Here is a 16,041-nt window from a genome sequence, read left to right as displayed (position 1 = left end):
AAGTGAAAATAATTTATTCATTTTGATTGTAAAAGATTATTTCATAAACCTAGGTAACACCCTAGCTAAATCAAACTAATTTATTACATGTTTTATGGGATATAGATTGGAAGTCTAAAAATAAACTCCTAATTAAAATAGGTACCTTGATTTCTAAATAGCAACTAATACATCTACAGACACTTAAGGATCATATTGTAGTATACACAGAAAGTTCTAGGGATATAAAAATGAAACCAAATGAAGTAAAAGTATTTTGAAAAGAAAAAAAATTGCATCCAAAGGAACACAAATTTTTTTTCCACCAATGCTAACAATAAATCATTTTGAACATCCATGTGTGCCACAGGATTTATTTATGGTAATGTAGCTTGGTTGTTGAGTAAAGAAAATTAATAGTGCTTTAAAAGCAACTATTAGATGCAAACTAAGGAGGCATAAAACTGGAATTCAAGTATAAGAACAAATCTACATTTATTTATTTTGTTTGCTTTATTTATTGGTTTTGTTCAGTATGTTGGTTTATGCTATAATACAACACTGCTTGTGACAGAGCATTGATAAGAATCATATCTGAAGCATTTTGTTAAGAATTAAAGTACACACAGACTGCATATTTTTTTTTTTGTTTGTTTGTTTGTTTGTTGTAAAATACTGGCCCAGTTGATGCTCACAGTGAGGGCTTTCTCCATCAGTTTCCAGTCCACATAAAGGTATTATTCTACTGCATTTATAGTCTCTGGAGCTACATTTTCTTCTTCTATATTTCTACCAAAATGAAATATCTCTCTTTCCAAATTAAAACCGTGAAATGAAAAGAGGAAAACTTTTGCATTAGAAGCATACCACTCTCAACCTATTGAGAACAGTGCCCAGAAGAACTGGTGGGGCACAAGGGAGAGAATAGATTTCCTCCAAAGAGCTGAGTTTGAACATTTTTTTTTAAGGCTTATAAACATTTATTAGAAACAGATGAATAATCATGACCCTCTCTGCTCAGTTCACTCCTTTGTACAAATGTCTATGCAATACTAGGCGGGAGCTTGCTCTCTCTCCATCTATTTCTCCTTGTCTTTTATACTAGGGATTGCATACAGGGTGCTTTAACAGTGAGCTACACCTCCAGCCCTTTATTTTGAGACAGGTCTTGCTACATTTCCCAGGTTGGAGATCTCCTGCCTCCCTGTAGTCACTGGGACTGCAAATAGGTGCCACCATGCCTGGCTCCTGAAAGTTTTCTTTTTTAAAATTTTTTTTCTAATTAGTTATACATGATAGTAGAATGCATTTTGACATATCATACATAAACAAAGTATAACATTTTATGCCAGCATGCATTCCTAACTACCTACAGCACCCATATGGGGGATGTTCTGGCATCAGTGCCTGTTGACTTTGGGCTCCACTATCCCCTTTCCCTTCAGATGGGTGTCTACCTGAGGGGCTTCTCCAACAGGCTGATAGCCACTGAAGGACCTAGCATAAAACTATAAACTCTAAACAAGATTTTCTTTCTTGGTAAATAGAGTCTGAAGGGGAAGGTTCTGCTGATTTTGAGTGCTTGAGTTAAGTTTTGTAGAGGAAGATTAGGTAGCCATTCTAGGCCCATTTTCCTGATGTTTATGAGACTGTACAGAAGGGAAGACCAGTGAAAGCACATAGATACAGAAAGGGGTGGAAAAAAGCCTCAGTTTCTGCTTATATTTCCAGTTCCTATAATGCCCAGATGGATTTTGTTTTCTTATTTTTAGATATTTGTGATATTTCCTCCTATAACTTTTCAACAAGTTCCTTTTTGCCCAATGTGATTGAAAGGTTTTTGATTCTTAAAAACCAAAATATAAACTTGATTACAATCATTATAGTAAGTGCTCATCATTTATTTCTTTAAAGAATATCTGTTATTAAATGGTAAAAGCAAATGTTTCTCCAACACAGTGGTTTTCAAATATTCATGATTCTTAGAATCATTTGGAAAGTTTGTTTAAAAATGCAGATTTGGGAGTTTCAGTTCTGACTGACTTCAAAATCAGAGTCTTTTAGGGTTGTAACAAACATCCCATGTAGATCTGAGCTGGATATTCATAGACCACATTTATAGAAGCCTGTTCGAATTATTTTGCTTTACCCTTGGGTCAGCCAAGGCTACTAAAAGATTGTCCATGACCATAACTTTGCATTTTAATCTTGTAGCCTTGATTTTTCATCACAAAACCCATTAAACCTTGTATTAAATTTTCTTCATCCAACTATGGAAAATAGTAATCTCTACCTCAGTTGGTAACCTGTTGAAATGTAAAATTCGATGAAATTCAATTCAATAGAATTAGCTTCCATGGATAGTCATACAACTTCCCTACAAATAATAAGTTAATAGACAAATGAATAAGAAAAAATAAATAAAAGGAATGAATGCGTTTTCCTTTTAACTGTATTTGCCAGGAAAACAAACATAAATCAATTAAGTCTCCTACACCCATGGCCAGCATCATGACACATGTTCTTGCAAATTATTGTCAGAGAAACTTAGTTGTAAAGGTAGACCAACTTCTGTTTCAGTGGTTCGTTAGGGTTGCTTCCTAGTGACATCTCTTTATTTATCATAGATGTGCTGAGTTCTCTTGTGAATAAGTCTATTAATTTTGATTATTTTCTTTTTTTGAAGAAAGTTTGGGGAATGAAAACTGAAAAGGGCAAGACTTCAACTCTCAAGGGGATCATTCTTCAAAGGGGCATAAAACACCTTTCCCATCAGCTAGAATGCAAGCAATTCAGACAGGTTACAAGACTTAAGAGGGGAGGTACTTATTTCCTGCAGATGCATCAGGACAAGCTCTGTGGAGGAGACAAGAGCTTACACCTTGGTAAGATGTGGACGAGTAGGAGAGATGAGGGGAAAGATATTCTAAACAGAGAAGAAATCAGGTTTTCCTTATCATCTTCTACCATAGCACTCTAATCTTCTGCATAGCACATATCACATTTTGGAACTACAGGCTCATTTAGGTAATTATGCATTCAATGCCTCTATCTTCCTTCACTAGATTGAACTCTCCACAATGCAGGGACAGTGTCTGTTTTACTCCCCACTCTATTCAGGTACGTGCAGCATCTGGAACCCGCGTGCATGGTGCCTGGAATTCACTGATGGTTCAGCAAATTGTTAGGAGCTAGAATTGCACGCGGTTTGACATTCCTTAGTTTTACAATCTTGGGCTTTATCTTTAAGCCTCTATTTCCTCATGTGTAAAATGGAGTAATAATAGTTCTTTCTATATAAAGTAGAGGTAAGAATTAGTGTACTACTCTTTCAGCAATTTTGAAACATACAGTATACTATGTTTAACAAGAGTTAGGTTAGGTAATCAATGTTAGTTTGATTTAATCTTCTGTAATTTATACCTTTATGAAAGCATCACACTCTGCCCTCTAAATATACGTAATTGTTATTTATTTATGAAAATAAAACAAAATCTAAAAGTAAATAAAGTAAAAATAAAGATAATATTAATAAATTTTAGCTATTACAAATTTGACAGGAAGAGGCAGTGAGGTAAAATGAATCTGCTATTTCATGGTACTGCATTTTAGTAGTAAAAGTTGAACTGGTCTAGTTTTCCTTTCTATAAGCATATAGGGATACTAGGTAAGAAAATGTAGGGAGTTTGAACATTGGGTTTCTTGACTTAATCTTTGCTCCTTTTGGACCCTGTGTTCACAAGTGCTCCCCTTGAGGAGTCAGTTGTCTCAGCTATGGAGCAGGACTAATAAAACAGCCTTTCCTTTATCATCCCAGAATCCAGACAGTCTGTAAAATAGAACATGTGAAAGTTATGTGTGATCTGTAAGATGCAAAGTCTCCATCACAGGTACCAGGCTTCAAATTCTTGATTGGCTAACAGACAGGCAAGATAAACTTGTGCTTATCAGTGTGGGAAGTGACTGGTCACGGAAGGAAAACAGGCTTAGAGTCAAAGAGAGCTGGACTCTAACCCTGCTCTGATTAGAACATGCTGCGTAACCTCAGAACAGTTATTTCATCTTTCTGACCTTTGAGTTCCTCACCTGTTAGTCGTATAAGATCAGATTTATCTCCTTAGGCCACTATAAGAGGTCAAGAAGAATACAGTTGATGATTCTGTGCATTCTAGATGTTTATAAATGTACATCAATCTCTAATCCAGAAGGAAGACAGGAGGAATGGGTAGGGGGAAGAGTTTGGAAGGAGAATGCTTCTATCCAGTACTACTGGGTTTAACATTTCTCCGAGGAAGTGTAAGCCACATCAACTAAGAGTTCTGAGCTCTGAGCAGCAGACCTTGCTCTAACTCAAGTGTTCCTGCTTGTCAGAATATGAAAGTCCTGGACTCTGAGCAAATCTTCTTAAAAACATTTCTTTCCAATCCGATGACATGTCATACTAAGTTTTAAAAGAGACAATCAGAAATGTCATAATTTAAGGAAAAATAAAAGGGAGGACAAAAAGAAAAACAAATTTTAATCAAGAAAAAATTATTCATTAATATCACTCCTGTATCAATTGAGAGAAGGTATTTTTTATGAATTTTATCTGCAGAACTCCACAGTTTGGCAGGCATATGATTGAGAACTGTAATCTCTACAGGTTCAAGTGTTTGTCATTCCTTCTTCTAAATTATCAGGAATATTTATTGAGTACTAGGACCACATTGTGATCTATGAGCTTTAAATTACAGACTAAAAAGAGCAATGTACACCCAGTGGCACAATAAAGACAAAAGCATCTATACTCCTGTATCAGGACTGAGTCTGGAGACATATATATAAGCTATACATCTTATTTTATTTAATTTCTCAAAAGCATTTTGAAAAGGAGACCATTTTCCAGAATTTACAAAGGAGTAACAGATTTAGTTGCAGCCACTTTACCAAGAAAGAAAAAGGTTTTGGATTACCTCCAACATGATTTGGGGGCCATTGTTCCAAGTTCAGTGTCTTGATAACCCCAAACCTAGCAAATCCTTCATTATTAGAGAATAAATTAGCATTCTATTGTCTCCTGCACAGGTGGACAAAGGTAGAGGTGGTCCTGGAGAAATGAGAGAAGACCACATGTGCTTGAAAGAGGAATGTAAAGAGGGAGGGTGATTCTTATATATAATGAGTGGGAGAGATTTTGAAGTTCAATCTAGGTCATATTGGGCTCTTTGACATTTGGAATGACCAATTCCTAACTGGCCTGGATTTGTTGAATAATCTGTTAATGCTATGGTTTCCTCTAAATGGGAACAAACTTTTAAGAACAAGAAATCATCAGTAAAAAGATGTAGAATCTGTTTACTCATTAGTCAACAAAAATTATCTAATGCATACCACATGCCAGACTCTGTGGAACTAAAAATTCCTGCTCTCTGGAGTGTATAATCTGTCCAGAAAAAATGCAGACCTGGAAACAAGTGTCACAATTCCAATGTGTGGTAGGCCAAATACTATAGGAGATTCACACAAGGAAAGTTTCCATCATTTTTTCTTTTTTCGTACTGGGGATTAAACCAAGGGCCTTGTGCTTGTGAGGCAAACACTCTACCAACTGAGCTATATCCACAGACCTCCATCATTATTTAATAATAATGATGGTAATACATTTTGGTGTACCTGGCATAGTTCCACTTGTCCTGTTCTTCTTACAATAGCTGTATGAAGTAAGTAGCAATATATTCTCACTTTGGGTGTTGAAATTGAAACAGCATGTATCAGGTGATTAGCATGGCAAAGGTGGGACTTGAACCCAGGATCCTAACTTAAGAATCCATGCTCTTAACCATTAGGCTGTGTTTTAAAAAAAAAAAAAAAAAAAAAAAAAAAAAAAAAATTCACTGACAGTCTTTGATACTGGACCCTCAGGGCCTAACTCCAGGAGGGTTGACACAGGAGGAAACCAATACCACCAAAGGAGGTTTCCTATGGATTGCCCCCAGCAATATGCTGCTGGCCTTCCTGTTACCATGACACTGCTGTCTAGCTTATCTCTAGAGATGAGAGTTAAAAGTCCCATCAGTCTTTAATTATTGAGACTGACAAATAATTAACTATTAGCTCCATGGTTTCTAGGAATTTATAGGAAGATCTTTTTTGAATATGTTTCACTTTATTTTCCAGTCTATTAATTTTATCTCCTCTACATTCTTCCTTTTCATGAAGTAGAGAACACATCTGGGAATTATTTCAATTAGTCCACTGGGGGTACAGGGTAAAAACTGGTAGTATAGAAAAATAAGACTGTTCATGCTCTGAAAATTGTTTTCTATAATTGTCACTGCTCAGAGTCAGAGGCCATTATATTATCAATACTTTTTATTATACATTGTAATAATTTATGCATACATTTGAAATTTCACGTGTAATTAAATGTTGAAAACATAAAACTAAGTCTCTTAAAAGATAGGCTGATAGAAATCTTAGAAAAACAGTATTGATTCGTGACCTTAAGAGAAAAAAAGAGGAAGTATAACAGTGATGAAAGCAGTGGCTGAGATAATTAATTTGTGATACTACCCAAGTACACAGGTAGTATTGATCTCTTATATAAGGTTAAAATGTACATGCAGCCATATTGTAAAATATTAAGGGCCAAATGAATGTCTTAACCACATATAAAAATCACCTATGGAGAATTTTAATATGCAGATGTCCTTTCAACCTGAAGAGATTCAGCCTGAGGTAGGCTGGGATGCTTCTCAGACATCTGTGCATTGAAAAAACTCCATGAGGCTGAGAAACACTGCAATTCACAAGCTGTTGTGATTGTTAAGGAAACAACATTGGATCCTTCAGGCAGCCATTTGCTTTATGGGCTGAAGAAAGAATAGGAGAAAATAGCAAGAAAAGTATCAAGACATTGTTCTTAATCATTTAATTAATTTATTACAGAGACTTAAAAATTGGGCCACAACAGAGCCTGAGCTCAATGGACCTCTGGTTTGCTTAGAAGAATAGGGGACTCTCACTAATCCTTTAAGGAGAAACTCAGATAAGGAGGAATGAAAAGAAAAGCAGCATGGTTGGCTACAAGCCAGAGATAATTCAGGGCTTGAAAATCCCTTTAAGTCTCAAGGATTTAGCTCATAAACCAAGTCAGGACAAAATAAAACCTGACACAGCTCCTCCATGGCTAAGACACAAATCAGTGCTGAATGCACCTGACTCTCTGGAACCACCTTGGCTCTCCAAGAAGTTTAGCATGGATTTGATCTGGAGTCACACAACCAAGTGATTTCCCAGTCTCACCACAAACCTATTTAATCAGAACGGCTGAGAGTAGGACCAGTATTTCTCAGGCATCAGTATTTTAGAGATTCATCAGGTGATTTTATCATACAGCCAAATTTGAGAACCACAAATGTAACCTCTTCTCAACTTTGATGACCCACCCTAGAACCAAAGCGGTAAAAAGGTTACTATGTCCCCATTAGTTGAGGTTACAACTTACTCAGGGTCATCCTTCTTGTAGGACACCTTTCCTCATTTCTCAGTGTCTTGTCGTTAAACTATTTTTCTCCATTCCACCATGACCCCATCTGTGTCCTCACCAGCTGGTGTGTCCCAGATTTATGCTTCTCTCTTTACAACTTTGACAGTGACATTTTCTTGCTCAGAAGTTTCTAATGAACACCACTCTACCTAGAGTTTTATACCCAAAGTAATCACTTGGGAGTTCATATAAAGGCACATTTCCAGGCCCATCTGGGTCTACTGAATTAGAATCTGCATTTATTAAGATACTCAAGAGATTTGTAATGCATATATAAGTTTAAGAAAAACTGTCTTAGAGCACCATTATCCTTGAGCATATAAGAATATAAGAATATGCTCAAGGACAGAAAAACCACTGCTATATTCAAATTTTGTATCTTCTTACAGGACATCTGTACACTTGAAAACGATCTATTAATTGAAAACTATATGATCCATACTGTGCTGGGCTTAAAGGATCAAGTGGTGAAGACAGCAAAAGTGGCCCCTGCATTCCTTTCATGGATTTACAATCCAGCAGGGATTAACAAGAAAAGATAAGTATGGTGAGCTCATGAGGGCATGTGTAAGATGCTGTGAGATGATCTACTTAAGCTTATAGGGAAGGTCCAGGGATGTCTGTGTAACAGAGGTCCACTTGCCCTTTTGAACAAAGATCTGAGGCTAATTTTTTTAAAAGGGACAAGTTTTCCTTTCTCTCTTCTCCCTCTCCCTGTCCCTAACCTGGGGGCAAAGAACAAGATTACCCTGAGCTATCTGTGCTCTACAGGAAGGAGAAAGTAGGAAGGAGAGACCAGCTACAGATCGGGGAAATGACTATCTCCCAAATTAAGTGAATGTTAACACACCTTCAGGGTGCCCTGGGACCCCCTGTCAGGGCACACCGGGAATGTAGCCTTTCAAGAGCTCCTTTAAAATCTCCCTATTCCTCCTGATGGGCAGAAATCACAGCCTTTGGGACAGGAGTCCCCTGTGTTTTGTCTTTGCTAGCAAAGCAGTAAACCTTCTTTTTCCTTTTTCTCAAAACCAGGTCCTCGTTATTGAATTGGCATCGGAGATAAGGACGGAGCTTTCAGCAACATCTGGGAGATAAAAGCAGTATTCCTGGGGATAGGTGGGTCAGAGTGGATGCACTGCCTGAGGGTCCCGGAAGGCAGCTGAGGAGAGGGCCAGCCTCACACACAGCAAGTGTAAGGGCTCCAAGCACCTATAGAAAAACCTGCCTCATGCCTCTTCTGTGCTAAACACTGGTCTCAATACTTTCCTTATAGGCAGGTGTGATTAGTAACCCCATTTTATAAATGAGGAAACTGAGGCAAAAAGATAGCAAAGTATCTGTGACAGAGAAAATCTGGAAATCCAACTCCAGCCACCTGCCTCCAGCATTTCTGCTCTTAGATCCCAAACTACAGCCTCTTGACCAGAGCAAAACAAGACATATTCAAGGAGTTACAAAGGGGCTTGTGCCCTGAGGTGGAGTTTGTTCACAGATCTGTGAACATTTTTCTTTAGAATGGGGTGGTGAAAGTACCATTCAGGGGCTTTGTTTTCTTACAACGGCAGATTTCTGGCAGGAATCCCACAGTTATAGCAGGAGAATTTCTAAACAAAGACCTGCTAATCTGCATTTTAACAGTGTTTGCAGGTGAATGAGATGCACTAAAGTTTGAGAACCATTGATTTAAAAGTACCATTTCCTGCAAAATTCCTCCCTTCTCATAGCATCCTTTAATTAACTCATGGTTATTTAATAATATCTAGTCCCAAGGTATGAACTAAATATGAGGGTAAATAAGATTGAAGTGGAAAACTGGAAGAAATCTGAAAATTGAATCTTTACTCTTTCAGTCCCTGGTTGCTAAGCTTGAAAAGAGTTACCTAGGCTTGAAAGTTGGGAGGTAGAAAGAGATACCACAGAGGCTTAGAACTATTTTTCATTACAATGCCAATCATTAAACTAATTGAAATCGCTGAAAATTGCATTTAAAGTTGCTTCAATGTACAAATACTATATATATATAATTTTAATATGTAGTCATTTGTACACTATATATTTGTATATATATGTATATACTGTGTGTGTATTGAATAAGAAGGTTTGAAAAAAAATTTACATGCCTTTGATTTCTCTACTCTCAGACATAGTTAGGATAAAACTCTCAGGAAGCATACAGAATTTTTTTGAATGGTGAATACATGAAATTGCAATGGCAGATATAACCTCTAGTCACCGGTGTGCACTGGCTCAACAAAATTAATCATCCTACCTAAGCAAGCATCAGGGGACTCAGCTTCAACAACAAGTTTAGGCTGTAAGTAGGGTTTTGTTTTTAATTCAGCCTTTTCCTTTCTTATAACCATGTAGTAAAGGAATTGTGCTAATTTTCCACAAGTAGAAACTATAAAAAATAGCTGAACCTCAATAAAATTCCAATATTATAAATTATACATTTCCTCAGCATTTTTCCAATATTTATCTTTAAGAGAATGAAATATTTTGGGGCACATTACCAATAAAATTCCCAAAGTTAGCTTCCTACATGCTGCCTTTCAAATGGTTCAGATTAGAGACAGTGGCTTTTCTATATCACTCTGTCTGGAAATGGCATTTCCTTGGTTGCTCAACAAAACCTGTTAAATTAGTTCATGCATTTTGAATCTTCATTCCAGAAAAAAATAGGGGGCGAGTTTCTGGAAGAGATTGTTATTTTCATTCCTCAAATGATCAGAAATCAATAGCTTGGTAATTAATCTAACCAAGGAGGTAAAAGAGCTCTACAATGAAAATTATAGAACACTGAAGAAAGAAATCGAAGACTTTAGAAGAAGGAAAGACTTTCCATGGTCTTGGATAGGCAGAATCAATATTGTCAAAATGGCCATACCACCGAAAGCAATATAAAGGTTCAGTTCAATGCAATTCCCATTGAAATACCAATGATGATCTTCACAGAATTAGAAAAAAAAAATCTTAAATTCATTTGGAAGAATAATGTAAGGTATAAAGCCACCTTTCTCTCCTGTTACAGGAATTTCCCGCCTCCCAACCACCTGTCAATCTGCATTCCCACCGCCTCTCCAGTTACAGGAATTTCCGGCTTACACTGCCGTAATCTTCCTGCTTCCCATGTTACGTTCTAATATGTCATTGGTCCATCAGTCAGTCTGTAAGAATTCTCCTCCGCAATTGGTTCCTCCCAGCCCGCGAAATTCCAATATCTGAGAGAAACCATGCGCCATGCTCTCTTTTTTTTTCTTTCCTTTTCCCCTAGCGGGTGTGAATCGTCGCATAAAATAAAGTTCCTTGTGTGAGATCTCGTGTCTGCGGAGCGTTTTTCTGGGAGCTATCCACAAGCCACAACTGCCCCTAACAAATAAGAGATCCAGAATAGCCAAAATGATACTAAGCAAGAAACACAGGAAGCATCACAAAAGCTGCTCTGACATTAAACTGTAGTACTTCAGTAACAAAAACAGCATGGTATTTGCATCAAAATAGACATGAAGACCAGTGACCAATGGAACAGAATAAAAGACAGAGACAAACCCACATCAATACAGCTGTATGATATTTGACAAAGGTGTCAAAAATATATTTTGGCAAAAAGACAAGACTTTTTTTCAAATGGTACTGGGAAAACTGGATAGCACTATATAGAAAAAACTCACACTAGAATCCTATCTCTCAATCAGCACAAAAGTCAAATTGCAATGGATCAAAGACTTATGAATTAGATTAGGAACCTAGTAACTGCTTGAAGAAAAAATAGGGTCAACAACCATCATTTAAGGGCTGACACGAACTTCCTTAACAAGGCCCCCAAAGCATAAGAAAACACACAAAAAAACAAGAAGCAATAAATTTGATACCATAAAACTAAAAAGCTTCAGCACTACAAAGGAAACAAAAGCATGAAGAGAGAGCCTACCAAATGGGAAAAAATCTTGACCACCTATTTCTCTGACAGGGGATTAATACCAGAATATACAAAGAACTTTAAAAACTTACCACCAAAATAAAAATAACTAAAACAATAAATGGGCAAATAATTAAGCAGAAACTTCTCAAAAGAAGAAACACAAATAGTCAACAAATACATGAAAAAATGTTCAACATCTCTACCAATTAGAGAAATACAAATCAAAGCTGCACTAAGATTCCATCTCATTCTAGCCAGAATGGCAATGTTCAAGAACATGAACAATAATAAATGCTGATGAGGTCATGGGGAAGTGTACAATTGTGCATTGTTGGTAGGACTGCAGACTAGTACAACCGCTCTGGAAAGCAGTGTGGAGATGCCTCAAAAAACTAGGGATGGAACCAGCATATGACCCAGTTATCCACTATTTGATATTTTCCCAAAAGATCTAAAATTGACATACTACAGTGATAACAGGCACTTCAATGTTATAGCAGCAAAATTCACAATAGCTCAATGATGGAATCAACCCAGATGCCAGTCAATAGATGAATGGATTAATAAATTGATTAATAAATAATTAATGAATGGATTGTGATTGATATATGTATGTGTGTATGTGTACAACTCCACACAATGGAGTTCTACTCAACCATAAAAAAGAACACCATTTTTGCATTTACTGGTAAATGGATGGAAATGGAGAATATGGTAAGTTCAGTAAGTCAAATTCAGAAACTCAAAGGTCACATGCTTTCTCTCATATGTAAAAGCTAGAGTAAAATAAAGAAAAGGGGGAGGGAAGGATAGGATAGCATGAAGATAAAGGGAGGATCAGTAATGTGAAAGAAAGAGATCAAAAGGCAGAGTAGAGGAATAGGTAAGCGTGGTGATGCAGAATGAATTCTTAAAAAGTCATGTTAATGCATAGGGAGAAAAAAACAAATATAAATTAACAGATGAGCAAAAGGAAGTCTAGTAGAGTAGAGGAAGAGGAATGGGAGTGGGGGAGGGAGGATGGGAGTTTAAGGGAGAGATCATGAACTGAATAAAATTCCATGCATGTATACATTTGTTGGGATGAACCCAACTGCTAACAAATAAAGCTCTTATTTACAAAAAAGGTCAAAAATGCAATGAACTGTGGTTTCAAAGGTCCTCTTCATTCAATACACATACCACATATATTTTAATATATATTTGTACATATTTTATATCTATATATGTGTGTGTCAATAAGAAGAAATTGTGTGTCTTTATGTATGTATGTATAGACATTGTTTGTATGTGTCTTGCTAAGTACCCAAGGCCCCTCACACATGCTAGGCAAGTGTTTTATTACTGAGCTACATCCCCAAACCCACATTAATATATTTATTTCTGATTCTGTCAGTAAGCAAAGTTCACTGGATACTACTATATTAATTCTGGTTCAAAATAATAAGCTGAAGAGCATGAATAAAAGACTTCATGCAGGTGCCCCACTATTGCGATATAAGACATGGGTAATGACAGTCTTCAAGAGCTGTCACTATCCCTTTGCCAAATACTTACAGGTGATCCAAAGGGCCATCATACCTGTGCTGATGTTGGTCACATTTTAATGTCACTCTCATGAAGTCACACTATAGATGTATGAATCAAAAGCATTTGGGGGATTCTAGAGGCACAAGGCTAGAATTTTCTAAGAAAAAGTGTTAATGCTCAATATCTGACTGGTTCTCCCTGCACAACTGTGTATTTCCCTATTTTGGCAGCAGCTGCACGGCAATAGTGTAAAACCCATGCTTGCTTTAGAGTACATGAGCACCAAAGAAAGTTCAGGGACAAGTGGATGAGACCCATTTAACTCAGCACTAGCATCGATATTCTTTCTTGGATCTACTTTTTCATGCTGGGGCAGTGGTAAAATCCCATGGACAAAGACCGTGGGTTTGAAACTAGAAGAAAAGAACTAAATTTTTAACTCCAAAGTGGAGCTTCAGGATTATTGGTACTTGTATTTCCACATGGACTAGTCCTTCAGGCTACTGCAACAACCTTTGGGGAGAAGACCTATTTTAAGATAGAGGGTCACTTCACCAAAACACCCCTCTGTATTCAGCTAGGACCTGGGTACCAAGTGCCCTGGGCCATAGCCCTCCAAATACATCCAGTTGTGAAATGCATCACAACTAAAAAGGAGGAAATGTAAATTTTATATTGCCAATGTTTGCACTTTGTTCAACAGTTTCACATTTTTTCTCTTATTCTCCCACATGATTATATTGCCTATTGATATGAGTACAGTACGTAAGCCCTGTATCTTAATAAAGATGTTTGGAATTGTGCTCCCATACACAGGGCCACAAAGAAACTGTGACAGCAATGGTGTATTAGAAGGAATCACATCGGACTGGAAGTTCAAAATGCCACAACAGGTTTAGTAGGAGATGAATACTCCTGAAATGTGGACCAGTGGAATTATGGTGTATGATAACTACACAGGTTTTCCTTTCCAAGTTCTGGTATCTGGAAATGCAGACTTAATTTACACTCTTTTATCAACCTTGTTCTCAAGGGGACAGGCAAATGGAGAAGAAGGATGCACACATTCCACACTCTACCACCCACGTAACAGTAGGAAAACGATCAGATAGTCAGCAGGAAAGCAGCAGCAGCATACCTGGTTGACATAACTGTGGGCAGGGCGTCCACTCGCTGAAAGCAGTCACCACGCAGTCTTTTTTGCATGAGAGGAAGCAGGGTCTCACGGTTTCGGGTCGAGTAGAGTCTGGACATCTATCAACATGAGGAGACTATGTTAGTGCCTCCTAGGGACTGTAAGTGGTTTAACACAGAACTGTAGCATTTTAGAACTGAAGATACTGAGGCCCTCTTGTTCCCTTTATAGATGAGGGAAGAAGGACCCAGGGATGGGAAGCTACTTGCTCAGGTGCTCACAGCCAGAGGCAGAGCCCAAAGCACATTGGGCTCTCTTGACCCAGAGAGAAAATACTTTTCGCTAAACCAGGAATAAAACACTCTCTGACACTAAAGAAAGACAAATGCCAGGTAAGTGTCTTGTCATCAGCATCAATTCAAATCGCATTTGATTTTTTATTTCAGAATGAACAACTGAAATCTTCATTGAAAAGTGTTTTATTCAGGGTGACGCAGCAAATTAGTGATATGATATCCCCCAAAAGGAAGAGAAAAAAGCAAAGAAATATATGGATATGCCTGGAAACAAAAATCATCAAAGGTCACTTAAAAATATTATGCATCTTTAATCATTAATGAAACTCTAGAATATTTAAATAATTGATAGAGTTTTTTAATAGAATATACAGGCTGATGAAGACTGAAAATAACAAATATACTGACTAGCATTAACCAGAGAGACATATAAATTTTGTTATTATGCTGATAATTAATTGAATGTGTATATTTGGGAGAAAATTAATACATATAGTCAATGGATGCATATGCACTTGAAAGAAAAGAAGTTTCAGAAAATAGCAAAATCATTTTTGTTTGCCTGTTTGCCTCATTATTTCCATAGGCACAGAAGGTTAAAAATCAGCTTCATCTACAACTGTGAAACTCTGAGAAGGAAATAGGGAAGCACTTTACAACAAGTATTTAGGTTTCCAATGTTCTTTCCCTACGCTTCCTATGAAGCAAAGTGCAGTGTGTATAAAGCTTAATGCTTGAGCTATGCCCCGGGCAGCTGGTGCTCAGTTAAGTACTTCACCTATGTTAAGGTTTAGATATGAGGTGTACCCCAAAGGCTCATGTGTGAGACAATGCAAGAAACTTTAGAGGTGTAATGATTGGATTATGAGAACTTTAACCTAATCAGTGCATTAATCCCCTGATGGGGTTAACTGGGTGGGGCCTGTAGGCAGGAAGGGTGGGGCTTGAGGAGGTGGATCACTGGGGGAGTGTCTACAGGGTTTATATTTTGTCCCTGATGAACAGCGCTCTCTCTGCTTCCTCATTGGCATGTTCTGGGCTGCCTTCCTCTACCACACCTTTCCACCATGATGTTCTGTCTCACCTCTGGCCCAGAGCTGTGGAATGGGCCAAAGGTGGACTGAGACCTCCTAAACTATGAGCCACAAATAAACTTTTCCTCCTCAGCATTGTTCTTGTCAGGTCTTCCAGTGACAGCAATGCAAAAGCGGACTAAAACAACCTACATTTTTTCATTTATTCCTAACTGATGTGAGAGGCACTGTAATCTTCATTTTTGTATGATAAACTAATATGCTGAAATAATAATAGACCCAAAGCCACATGGAGACAAAGCACTTGCACAGAATTATGATAGAAAAATCACCAGTCTATTAAATTTAACCTGATAATTAATAGACTTTTAGTGGGAGAGAAAAGAGAAAATGGAGGAGATAACATTAACATGGAAATAATAGACTAAAATGTCACAGAGCAGACAGATGACAATTCAGAGTGAGAGATCCACTGCGTAAATACAAAATAGTCAATGTGCAAATACAAGGACTGTTCAAATTTTAAACACAGTATAAAGAAAGAACTTTTCATCATTAAGACAAAAAGAAAACTAGGTCATCTAAAGGAGAAGACCTCATCATGAACTGGCATT

General features: G+C 37.3%; 1 protein-coding gene across 3 annotated transcripts in view; it reads right to left on the bottom strand.

Moving 5' to 3' along the window:
• The window catches only part of THSD7B (thrombospondin type 1 domain containing 7B), an 842,386-nt gene that overhangs the window by 368,300 nt on the left and 458,045 nt on the right, over positions 1–16,041 (bottom strand). For 2 of the 3 annotated variants that reach the window (XM_079135600.1, XM_079135599.1), the window contains exon 10: positions 14,101–14,216. The exons of the other annotated variant lie outside the window; for it this stretch is intronic. In XM_079135600.1, coding sequence (XP_078991726.1) covers positions 14,101–14,216 — 116 coding nt within the window. The remainder of the gene's footprint in view (positions 1–14,100; positions 14,217–16,041) is intronic. 3 annotated transcript variants of the gene reach the window in all.

This window comes from Sciurus vulgaris (genome assembly GCF_902686455.1).
Source record: "Sciurus vulgaris genome assembly, chromosome: 3".
Lineage (NCBI taxonomy): Eukaryota > Metazoa > Chordata > Mammalia > Rodentia > Sciuridae > Sciurus > Sciurus vulgaris.
The sequence above is the reverse complement of the archived record's forward strand: the minus strand, read 5'-3'. Positions and strand labels throughout refer to the sequence as shown.